Raw genomic sequence first — 12,770 nt, forward strand, 5'->3', positions numbered from 1 at the left:
GTCTTAATAAATTGAAATTTATTTAGTTCTACCCTTTTTATCTTATATTTTCATATATTTAAGTGATCTTTTCCTAACTTTTTAGGTAAAAAAGTAATCATTTAAGGAAAATTAGACATCTAAAGAACTGCAGTACTTATGAGCAAATAGATCTTATTTTTAAGACACCTAATTGTGATAGTACAGTGTCATTGGGATCAAACTCAGGCCAGAGAGACCCAGTTCATTTTTGAATGTGGAAAGCACACAAAAGATAAATGATTAATCTAATAAAAGTTTTACAGTCTGTTTCATATTATTGAGAAGCATTCTAAGATCTACTTTTCTGTTGTAGTAGTATTTCTGGTTATTTTGTCTATGTCCTTGCACTGCACACAAAAATCATTAAGAAAAAAAATAAAGCTGCAGTGCATCTAACTTAAATCCTTAATTTTCGGTAACTTTAAAGCTTAGGAGCACTTGAAAGCAACAGGTAAATATGGAATATCTTCTTAAAATGTGAACTTTACATTAAATATGTAGCATTAAAACAAAAAACAAATAAATGCTTAATTTATATTCATTTTTAACAGATGAGACTTCCCTCAAGCTGCTGCTATCATTTGTATGGTTTTATTCATCCAACTTTTAAAAGCTCTGTATTAGCACATGGTTACTTTTGCCATAAAATAAAAGCAATTATAATTCTTAAAATATGTATTTGAAATGTCTAAAACTCATACTATTTTTATTCAGGTCACATAAAACTCTTCCCTAGGTTATACTACCTATCCAAAAGGCAGGTGGAGTAGTGTTATTTTAGCTTAACTGCGTTGATAATATTTATACCTCCTAACAACTTACCAAATAAAATACTGTTGACTTCTGTCATATCATTTGTGTGAAATGATTCAAATGTACAAAAAATAAAGACACAGGAAGAATTTAATCGAATAGATCTAATAGTAAAGGCAATCTAAATAGTAAACAGCACAGCTTTCCTAATTAGTGATTTTAAAATGCTTGTTAAACAAGGGACGAGTTCACTTGCTTAGATATTTGAAATACAACTTTATTCTGATTCTAAACAAAAAGGAAAGGGAATGACAATAATAAGATTTCACCAGTGAATATTGTGATGTGATTGTAGCCTTATATCTGAAACTCAATACGGAAACATCTGTGTTCCAAAACAGCTAAATATGCAGATCCAAAAAATGAAAGTACTTTTTTTAACTGCCACATTCACTCCAAAGCCCATTTATCTCCTTTAGCATCCCGAAGATTAAGCACATGTTCTGCTTAGCTGTATATTAAAGTGACAGACACGCGGCACCACTGGCATCAAGGACAGTTGCCTATAAAACTATAGACTTCTTATGCTGGGTTCCAGCTTTACTTTATCCTTATCTGGAAGAGCAGTTGTCTGAGCAACCTCCAGATCATACTCATACTGTGCAGCCAAAGCCGGGTTTGTGGCGAGCTCTGGTGGGGCAAGAGCAGGCCCAGCAACAAACTCCAAGTTTGGGTCACCAATTTGTTTTCTAGCAAGCCAGAGGAAGGGCTTTTCAAAGTTTGCCTTAACTTTCCTGTCCTTAATATTCACTCATTGCCACACAACATGATGGGGATGTTTTCACATACTTGTATCAGATCGCTATGCCTTGTGATTCTGAAGTTATATCAGAAATTCTCGAAGTTATATCAAACATTATAATGGCACCCTAGGCTTGGATGTAATACCTATCAGTCCACTAAACTTCTCCTGACTGGCTGTGTCCCATACAGTGATAGGTCCCATAAATACAATAGGTCCTCTGTTGGCATGAAACACAAGGAGAAGGACCTCAACGCCCAAAGTAGCTATATACTTCTCGAATTCACCAGTCAGATGACATTTCATGAATGTAGTTTTTCCAGTCCCACCATCTCCAACCAGTACAAGTTAGAACTGAAGTTGGGGTTCTCCTTTGGCAGCCATCATGATGTTACTTCCAGAAGTGTCTCCGGACCCATCTGACTAAGAACTGGAAAGATGGTGGAAGCCAACTTTTGACATCCTTGTTGGTGTTCTGTGAAATAAAAAGTTTTATATTTTGACAGAGTCTAACTTATCTATTTTTTCTTTTGTCGCTTGTGCTTTTGGTGCCATATCTAAGAAACCATTGCCTAATCCAAAATCACAAGAAATCAGCCATATTTTCTTGGTAAGAGTTCTTACATTTAGGTTTCCAATCCGTTTTGAGTAAGTTTTTGTATATGGTGTGAGGTATAAGTCTAACTATATTCACATGTGGACATCTAGTTGTCTCAAAACAGATTATACTTTTTAAGGTCCTTGTGCATTAATTGTAACATCTAGGTCATCTGTGGCTCTGTCTCTATTTACCAGTTTTTCTCTTGACCCATGAATTATATTTTCCTATTCCTTCATATGTGTACTTTTTAAATTGTTTACTGAAACTCTGGATTTATGTTGCCTTCTTGTAAAGAATGTTAAGTTTTGTTCTACCAGGTAGTTAAATTCATCTTGACATCGTGGTAGGTAGGTTTTACATTTTGTAGGGGCAGGTGTATTTCAGTTTTGCCCTTAGTCCTATAGCTAATATCTTAGATGTAATTTTTATTCCTAAGGTATGGCCTTTGAGATGTTTTAGTGGAAATTTCCAAGCTCCTCTAACTTAATGGGGCTTGAACTCCAAACCGTTTCTCCTACAGGGGGAAGAAACTGAATCTCTGCTTAACTCTTTCAGCTTTCCAGCTTTTTATTTTTTTTTACTCAGCCATTTTGGAGTACTACTACCTGATTCTTTGCAATTCAGGGACCAGCCAAGGATTTGAAGGGAATTTATATGTGGATTTGGGGGCCTGCCTCCTTATGGCTTCATTCTTTATGGAATTTTTCCTTCTCAATTTTCAGCATCTCTCCAGCAGTCTCAAATGCCATTCTTTAATTCCTCAGCAAAATAAGACCGTGAATTTCTTTTTGAGTTCTGTCTGCCCCATGATTGCAGGTTGGGGAGTATCCCAGTCACATCAGCATAGATCTATCCTGGTATAGTTCCTTTATTTCAAGGGTTGAATCCCTTTCATTTTCTGTCAGCTTTTGATGGCTTTCTAGTGCCTTTGAACAGTTGTTTTAAAATATTTTGTTCAGGATTTATTATCATTATTATCAGGAGGGTTAGTCCAATACAAACTACCCCACCATTACCAGAAACGAGGAGAAGACTAAGGAATTTGAACTTTATTCTGCAGGCTGGAAGATTTTAAATTTAAGAGTGGTCTGATGAGTTCATGCTTTTAGAAAATTAGTATGGAGATGATTTATAGCATGGGTTGGTGAGAGGAAAACCAAGAGATAAGGGAAGCAGTTAGGAGACACTCTTGCAGTAGTTCAGAAGAGAGGAGACCAAGGCCTCAACTCTGGAAGAGAGGCAGTGGAAATGGAAATGGATGGTCATGTAGGACAGATTTTTTTAAAAGGTCTAATTTTTGCAAGAGGCTGTGGGGCTTTCCCACAGAAAATATTCTTAGGTGGCCAGTAGAATTACCACCATTCCATCCCAGAGAGTCTATTCTTGTTAAAGTTCATTCCAGAGTGTGTCTCTGTGAAGACTTGGAGAGTTTCCTCACCTGGTATTAGTCTTGGAAAAATGGCCTGACTGCATCCTCAGTCATTCCTGGTCTGCAGGTCTCCCTGGCTCACCTAGGGTCTATTGAAGGTCACCTAGGGTCTACATTGACCTTGAGCCTGGGCAAGTTGTGGAAACAGCCTGTTTGCCTCCAGCCCCAAGGTCTAGAATGGAACTAGACATGAGCTAGGGAAGGATAGGGAGAAGGAGTTACAAATGCAGGATATACTGCCTGGACATGCCTGAGCATCCACTGTCTAAGCCTTTTCTTCTAATGTTGGGCAGCCATTTATCCTTGACCTTCTCTTCCAGCTTTGTGGCTTTTTTGTTCAACAGGTCAAATGGATGATGTACTGGATTATATTTGCACTTTTCACCACAGCAGAGACATTCACCGACATCTTCCTTTGTTGGTAAGTACTTCAAAAATTGGGACTTTTCAAGAGAAGATACTGCCTAGTGTCTGGGGAGAGGTGGGAAAAGTGTAAAAGCAGTCTCAAACCTTACTTCAGAAAAGAGAGGCAGGTACAGGGATGTTAACTGGCATATTTTTAATAAATTAGTCTATAAAGTTGTTCTTCACCTAAATATTTATTGAATGACCTTGTAAGACCAGGCTTTGTTCTTATAATGGTACGATGGTGGACACGATAAACACAATTCCTTGATTAAAGGAGTTGGTAAAGAAGCATTCATTATATACATATATATATAAGCATAAATAGATCTATTTTTAAATGGCCACATAGAATTTCATGATATAGATGGACCACAATTTACTTAATCAATCCCCTTTTGACAGATAATTTTTTTCTTATAAACAATGAAGCTATTACAGCAGTGGAGCAAGTAAAAATCATGAGCTAGTTCTATGTATTGTATACTGTTTCTTAGGTGAAAGAGACTGTGAATAGTACATAATATCCTGCTTCTGTTTCAAAGAATTGAGTTTGTCCGTGCATATGTAAATGTACTAAAAGTAGTGTGGAAAATATCCATCTGTTAACCAGGGTTATTTCCACAACTGTACCATGGTTCAAATCTTGGGATTGGTTTAACATTTGCTATGTTATATGAATGTTTTACCATGATTGAATATCATCAGAAAAAAATAATAGATATTTCCATTTTGAAGGAAGAAGTCCTTACCCAAAAAGAGTCAGTATGAACTTTCTATCCAGGCTGTCCCAGGCCAAGGGCCAGACCTAAACACCACTTCTCTGCATCCTGTTTGGGTCAGTGGCCTTAATGGCTTTAGTATGTTTTGTTTTGTTTTGTTTTGTTTGCCGAAGGAGCTTGGCTTTTCATCTCCACTGGGAGAAGTAGATGTCTCAGCCATTGTGGCCTCGAACTATAGGGGAGGAATCTGGATTATCCAATTTAATATGCTTGTGTCATCCTGCATTGCCCTACGCCCGATCAACAACTGACTCAGGACGGGCTGAATCTCCAGGAGCAGAGAAGGAACTCTGCTGAGCCATTCTTTGTCTTTCCCAGGCCTCAGGGGGTGACACTAAGAGTCAAGCCCCATTTGATACAGACCTCCACCAGGGAGGCTCCTGTCTGTCCTGTGCAGATGAGGGTAACAGGCCAGGGCTAGTGAGGACTATGCAATAGATTTAACGGCATGGACGGCTCATGTCCTCCAGTTTTCCCTTTTAGCAATATCCTCTGTCTGGTGCTGGGCGGCCTCCTGCTGTCCTCTTGTCTTTTTTCATGAACACCAGTGGGGATTGCATTAGTCTTATGAGCTCTTTCCCAGGTATATAGGCGTTCCAGCTTTGCCGCTTTTGGCTAAATGGAAACCCCGTCCGACAGTGGGTGTGCCCTTCCCTGGTAGCTGCAATATGTCCTTATCCATAGCCTTGAAGTTTTAGAGTTTTGTACCTAATAAATGCTCAAAAACCATTTTCAGACTTAATTTGATTTTGATTTGGGGAGGTATACTAGTTCTCTATTACTGCTGTAACAAGTTGCCACAAATTTAGCAGCTTAAAACAACAGACATTTATTATTTCGCAGTTTCTCTGAGTCAAAGTCTAGGTAGAAACAACTGAGTCCTCTGCTCAGGACTTCACAAAGCCAAAACCAGTGTGTGGACCAGCCTAGGCTCTTATCTGCAGGCTCCGGGGGAAAGTACACTTCCAGGCTCATTCATGTGGGTGGCGGAATTCAGTTCCTTGTGGCTGTAAGATTGAGGTCCCCATTTCTCTGATATATGCCACCCCCTTCACCTTCATGCCAACAGTGACATATGGAATTCTTTTCATGTTTAGAGTGTCTGTCTTTTGTTTTTGCTTTTAAGGGATCATGCGATTAGATTAGGTCTACCCCAATAATCTAATATAATCTCCCTATCTTAAAGGCAGCTGATAATAATCTTAATTACATCTATAAAATCCCCTTTTCCGTATTAAGAGAACATATTTATGGGAGTAACACCGGAATGAGAAGGTCATGGGACAAAAATTCTGCCTACCATAGGAGGGCATTTGATACCTGGTGTATTTGGAGCATGCGTGCATGTATGGGTAGAATGACCCTCTCTTCCTGATCCACATAGTGGCTTCATCGGGTTCCTCTTAGCTGGAGCTGTCCAGGCAGTTTCTGGGTGGGAAATGAGGGCCCCTTGCCCCTCTTCTGGTGCCCTGAGCTCCACTTCTTCAGGGAAGGTAATCATGGGAACCTTTCCTGCCTGCTTTAGCCCGCAGCCTGGTCATGACCTCAGCCTGCTTTCTCTTTTTGTGCTAACCTGTAGTATTACAGATCATAGCCTTTTCTGGGAGAATCCTCCCTCTCCCTTTTCCCTCTGATCCTGGGAGTAGGCACAGGATAGGCAGAGCCCTGTGTCCCTTCCAGAAATAAGGACACCAGCCTAGCAGCTGTGTACTCTCTTCAAGATAAAAAAGGAAAGCTTCTGTCCTAAAATGGACCCTTGGCTTCCCAGAAGCATCTTTAACTTCTGTTCACTTCCAGGACTGGAGCTCGTTCCTCATGTTGTATTCTCCCTCGCTCTTCCCCTGCGCCCGTTTCCCTCTTCCCACCTCTCCCTTAGGGCAGTACCCGCTTCATAGTTAACTTTTTAACAACTTTCTATCTTGATGAAAACAGTAATTTTAGCATGGTGGCTTGTTTCACAATTTGTGTAAGTGATTTCATTTCGTTTTTAAAAAATTATAAAATACTACATGTATATGGCAGAATAAAATTGAGACACACTAAAAAGTAAGTCTCTCTTCTCCTAGTCTTTACCCCCTCGCCCAGGGGTAGCACTGTTAAAAGTTACTTGTATTTTCTTCCAAAATTTTTCTGTACACATTAATTGCCTGTATTTTTGACAGTTTTATCAGTTGACCAACCCCCTTAGAAAATATTCACCCCTCTGGAGTATGAAGCAGGGGTTGTACTAGGATGTCAGGGGGACTACAGCTGCCCCAGGCAGCCCAGTGCTGTGCATTTGGAGGAAATGTGGTGGGTGAATCTGGCCTTTTCTCTTCAAACGCATCCTAGAGGTCAGGACCATTCAAGGATGTATCCTTTCAGAATAAGCAGGGTCCTTTCCATGTCTTGGGTGAAGGCTGGGAATGGTGTTGGTAGGATGGCTGTAAGCAGGCTTAGTTGGTGGTGATTTTATTGGTAGAGCCCTCAAGGCCTCTGGGAAACACAGTATCTGAGTGGCCCAACCTGGGGACCCTTACGATCCCTGGCAAGGGCCCGGACCTGGTGTGATAATTAGAGTTATCTTGAAATAACCCCGAGAGTTCTCTTTTAATTGGGGGGGGGGGGCGGCGGGTGGGAAGTAAGGTATAGGAGGGGAGTTTGGAAAGTGACTGTGTGTGTATGGGGAGTTAAGGGAGTCATAGATACCCACGTGATTGTATTTCTTAGCCCCAGTCTACCCAAGAATACCCAAGAAACTTACGATGTTTTTGCTTTTGGAAAAGGGACTACAGGTCTGAGATGGCAAGGAGACTCTTTGTATGTGTTTTGGACATTTAGAATTTTTTTTTCCATTCGTCTTTGTTTTTTTTTATTTAGCTTTTGAAGGCAAGGTATCAGGAGACTTCTATGAGGAAAGGAGTGGGTGGAGCTGCAGATTTCAGGTCTGTGTGAGAGTTAGAGAGCTCTGAAATGACTCGCTAGAAATTGCTCTTTATTTTTTTGGCTCCCTTATCTGAGAGAATGCCTGGAAGGAATTTACCTTTCTGATTTCCCAAACTAGCATCATGTTTTAAGGGAACCCAGGATTTGTTTTAATCAGGTGTAATAAGACACACAGACATGGAAATGACTGTCGTAAAGGAAGCAGTTTGTTATACTCACAGATCCCTAGGAAGACACACAGCATGCTACACAGGAGGCAGAGGTAGGAAATGTGGGGAGGAGCCTATACTGTGGTTTATGTGGAAGGAACAGGCAAGGCAGGGTAAGCAGTTTTAGGGTTGGCTGTCTGGTTCCCTTCCCTGGGGTAATTAGGGCAGATGGGTATAGTGACCCAGAGTGTGAGAGCCCAATAAAGGAGCTGGTCTCAGGGTATGGATTAGTTGGTTTGCATATGAAAGGAACACTTGCAGGTGAGTTGTTTACTATCTTTAGGAATTGACTAATCCTGGGAAGTATCTTCAGAGTCAGCAAGGCCCCAAGATGTCAAAGCATCAGAATAGAGAAAATAAAAAGATATGGTTAATAGACATCAAGACAGCCAAATATGGTTGCACAGGTTGTTCATAGCACAAGATATCTGGCCAAAGAGAATAGTGGTGCTGAAATTCAGATGAAGCCCTGTAAGTAATCTGTGTGCTTGCAGGACTGCATCCAGAAGGGGCTGGCCTTTTCTGTTGCGTACAAAGTTGCCACAGGAGTTGGCAGAGGCCTTTTATGGCACTTGCCTCAGATTGCCATTCTGTATTTGTGATTATTTACTTGATCTCTGTTTCCCAGACTAGACTGTGAAGAGGCATAGTATTGGAATGGTGGGGAGACTACAACCACCCCAGGCAGGATCACTTCCAATGATGTTAGACTCTTGTCTGTTTTTTCCCCTAGACTGGGAGCACTGAGAGGGCAAAGAGCAGGTCTTCTTTGCTCACCATTGTCACTTCAGCACAAGCTGCCACGTGTAGGTACCGGATACATTATGGAGTGAATAAATAAACAGTATCCAGGACCTCTAACCCCAGAATTGTACTTTGGCGTGCCCAGAACTCTTCTTCCTTTAGGCGCCTGCCATTAACTTGAACGGGGTAAATAACATTCCCTCTCCTGGCAAGACCTCGGTTCCTGTCCCTACCTCTTTTAGGGCTGAGAAGACTGCCAAGAAGGGCAGGCTTTTTTTCTTAGTAAGGAGTTTCTTTATCTGTTCTGCCCTGTTGCAAATCATCTGAGTGTTTGTTCCTCCTTGGCCGCCAGTGAAGAGTGAATGACTGACTGGATACCGAAGTCTGGGGCTGGGTCATCTGCTCCAACCTCAATGAGCAGAGCCCAGCAGGAAGGGCCAGCTACTGCCGGTCACAGCTGGAGGGTGATTGCTGGAAGGAACCTGGGTTCCCAGTTTGCTCTGGCAACAAAAGAAAACATGAACCAGTTTTCAAAACAGGCCTTGGGCTTGAGCTGTGTGTGTGTATGTCATAGTGCAATACTTCTCTCCCTGACACTACCTTAATTCCAGCCTGCATTTCTGTAGAAATGCTAATCGGCTGGAGGAATTCTGTCTGAGACTTGAGTAATTTCTGGTCTGACTGGGGACAAAGAGATTTGGAGATCCCCCACCCTCTTCCTTGGATATATAGGGTGCTGGAACTTGGGGCATGCTTAAGATGCATTCGAGAAAACTAGAAAGCTCCAATCTTCTTGTTGCAGTGCCATTTCAATAAACCTTTCTTCATTCCAAATTCTGATATATTAAATATTTCATGCGCCAAACACATGGACCTTGTGTCTGCAACATGTGCATGTACCTTCATGGGTGGGAAAAGGAGGAATCTGGGGGGTCTCGCATCCATGTGCCAGATCTTGTCCTTCACAGGCCTAGGGCAGTGTTGCCAAGACCCTAACAGGAATGTGTATTTCTCATCTCTCTCCAGGTTTCCATTCTATTATGAACTAAAAATAGCGTTTGTAGCCTGGCTGCTATCTCCCTACACAAAAGGCTCCAGCCTCCTATACAGGAAGTTTGTACATCCCACGCTGTCTTCAAAAGAAAAGGTAATTTATGCTGCTCAGATTTTCACTCCTTCCAGTGAGTGAAAAAATTTAAAAATGATAAATAAAAAGGGCAATTATTTTATTGCAGGAGACCTTTCATTGGCTCTTAATTTGGCCCCAACAGGTTCTTCCTTCTAATCTTTTTGTTTAAGTCTATTTTTCTGACATGTTTGGGAATAGTTGTGAAGTTCTCAGAAAGATGTTATTTGTCATTATTTATTGTAAAACATTTCCATAAACTGAAACAACAGAAAAGATTCACTCATAATTCAACTTCTCAAACTGAATCTCCTTCATCATGCTCAGCCCCTAACCTTTTGTAGATATGATTTTTACATAGACTATTAAAAAACACTTTTAAAACTTAACATAGATAGGAAAGCTGAAGCACAGAGAGATTAAATGACTTGAACTTGTACCCAGATAGTTACAAAGACTGAAATATAATAAATTGCTAGTACAATGTTTGCTTTATTGTTCAATGGTAAAATATATTCTACCAACAAAATACCTGTTATTTTGGTAATTACCGGTTGGTAAGTATTAATGAGAATAGTCATAATAATTTGTTTCACGCTATTTATCTTTTGTGTTTATTTTGCTTCACAGTACTTCACAAACATCTTTAAAATGAAAATGTAGATTTGTCTAATGTCAGAGATGGAAAAAATAAGACAAGGAGAAATTGCAGGGAAGGATCAAAAATAACTAAGAATTCAAGTAAAAATTACAACTTTTATCTCTTGAAAAAAATTTAATTCCAAAGTACTTATAATGTTGCTATTTATATTGTTATTTTTTAACATCTCCATTGAACCTAGTCTGGCAAATTTTCTTTTAATGGATTGTTCTATTTTTTTAAAGATTTCATACAGTAATGAATGCAAAGTCCATTAAAATAAATATTACCGCTATCTTATTAATTTGTTTGATAACTTCTTTTTCAAAGCATACCAGTCTCTGTAACTTTTCTTTAAAATTAAATTTGAAGTGCACCAAAAGTCTCAAATATCAAAAAACAACTCAACATAGATACAGTATTTATATTCTGAAATCGTAAACATGTTTGCACAAAATTAATTTTTACATGGTCTTCATAATGATCCATGAACACCACCATGAATGGGTTTTAGTTCTTTCTTTTGACTTATTATCTTAGAATAAATTCCTGTGGCATTATCGGTTCTAAATTGTATAATTCATTAATATATTATATGACTTTCTAAACTGATTATGTGATAGGATTCTTTAACAGAAAACAGGAGCCGTGTAGGTGGCTTTGTATGTTAATTTGTATTATTTCTGAAAGTTGAATACTTTGGACTTCTATGAGAGGGCTTTGGGGAACATATTAGTTGGATGAGCAGACTGCTATAGACATTTCTGAGAATCCTTTTAGGAGCTAGGACACAGCACTTCCTGTCTTGAAAGGGTAGGTTTTGAGGAATGGTGATCCCTCTCTTGACCTGGTTATCAAATTCCTGTTTTTCCTACCTTCCTTTCCCCAAAGGCTAGCTTTATCTTGAAGCTGCCACTGTAATTTCCATTGAAGTGAGGTGACTGACCTTAAAGAGCCGCCAAGAATTGCTTCCAGAGTCAGTCAGGGGTCATGGCGATAACTTACTGTGGTGACTTCCTGGAGAAGCTTCAACAAGGAATGAGCAGGCGTTGACTATCCCACCTGTGAACCTCACAGCAAAGGAAGTACACTAATGTTTTGAGTGTACTTCAAAGGAGACTGAGGCCAAATGTCATTGTCTTACTTAACTCTGAAATGAGCTACTATGAGTATACAACAGCTGTTATATATAACAAAACAATCTAAAACAAACAAAAAGAATAAGCCAGAGTTGATCGAAGTTTGAACTAATTGATATTTTACTTGGTTTTGTTCTCTGAAGGTGACTTCAGTCATCTTTCCCACCTTCTCTTTACCTTGTGGTATGATGCTGGATGACTTCTGATATCTGCCTTTATTTCATTATCTGCAAAATGATCTCCCTTATCAAGAAAAATAACACCTATCTCTGTGTCCTAATCCCGCCCATAGTTATACACAGGGGGAGATATTTGGATATAGTATAAAATAGCTATACAATAATACAATTTTAGAGCTGTAAGAGCCCAACCCCTTGGAGATAAGGAAGATGACATTGGTTCTCATTTATCGAAACCAGCCACAGTGTCAGATGCTTTAGCGGAGTGACCTCATGTAACCCTCACTGTGTCCCACCAGTTAGGTGCTATCACTGTCCTCATTTTTCGGAAGACAGAAGTGTGTGTAGAGGCTAGGTACTTGTCAAGGTCTGACAGCCGGTTAGTGGCAGGTCTGAGGTTAAACAGTTCTTGGAATTCTCTGCACCGCATGTTTCTTCAGTGTCTTGGAGAGTGGCTGTGTGTAGAATGACAGAATTGTCTACATTCAGGACCCCCTGGAGCCTCCCTAGAAAGCTAGAGGACTTTAGGGACAATCCTAAGGTACTGCTTGAAGAAAAACCTTCCCGGGTCAGTAAACTGCTGTTTTTTCAAAATTCTGTTTTCCACTCCCATGTACTTCCTATGTGTGTCTTCCCTCCTCCTATCTATACACTCCCACCCAAAGTGCCTCTGACTTCAGGTCCAGTGAGAACTAGTGACTAGGCAAGGTGCCAAGCCCTCCCTCAGGAGAAAGGAGAAAGAACAGACATCTATCTGAACCTTCCAATTCAGTGTGCCTCTGTTTTTCCTTTGACAGGAAATTGATGATTGCCTGGTTCAAGCAAAAGACCGAAGTTATGATGCCCTTGTGCACTTCGGGAAGCGAGGCTTGAATGTGGCGGCCACGGCGGCAGTGATGGCTGCTTCCAAGGTACTGTGCTGGGCCCTGACCAGCATGACTGCATGAGCATCTCAGTCCCTCTAGCCTGCCTTGCTCTTCACCTGTGCAGCTCGCACAAGACAAGCTAAGGACCA

At 40.3% G+C, this 12,770-nt stretch overlaps 1 protein-coding gene and 1 pseudogene across 1 annotated transcript in view; one reads left to right on the top strand and one right to left on the bottom strand.

Annotated features, from left to right (window-relative positions):
- Positions 1-12,770, top strand: part of REEP1 (receptor accessory protein 1) — a 63,388-nt gene that overhangs the window by 14,600 nt on the left and 36,018 nt on the right. Inside the window, exons 3-5 of the mRNA XM_023536418.1 lie at positions 3,951-4,027; positions 9,698-9,818; positions 12,553-12,666. Of these exons, the coding sequence (XP_023392186.1) occupies positions 3,951-4,027; positions 9,698-9,818; positions 12,553-12,666 (312 nt within the window). The remainder of the gene's footprint in view (positions 1-3,950; positions 4,028-9,697; positions 9,819-12,552; positions 12,667-12,770) is intronic.
- LOC111745490 lies at positions 1,346-2,025 on the bottom strand (annotated as a pseudogene).

This window comes from Pteropus vampyrus, unplaced genomic scaffold (assembly GCF_000151845.1).
Source record: "Pteropus vampyrus isolate Shadow unplaced genomic scaffold, Pvam_2.0 Scaffold156, whole genome shotgun sequence".
NCBI lineage: Eukaryota > Metazoa > Chordata > Mammalia > Chiroptera > Pteropodidae > Pteropus > Pteropus vampyrus.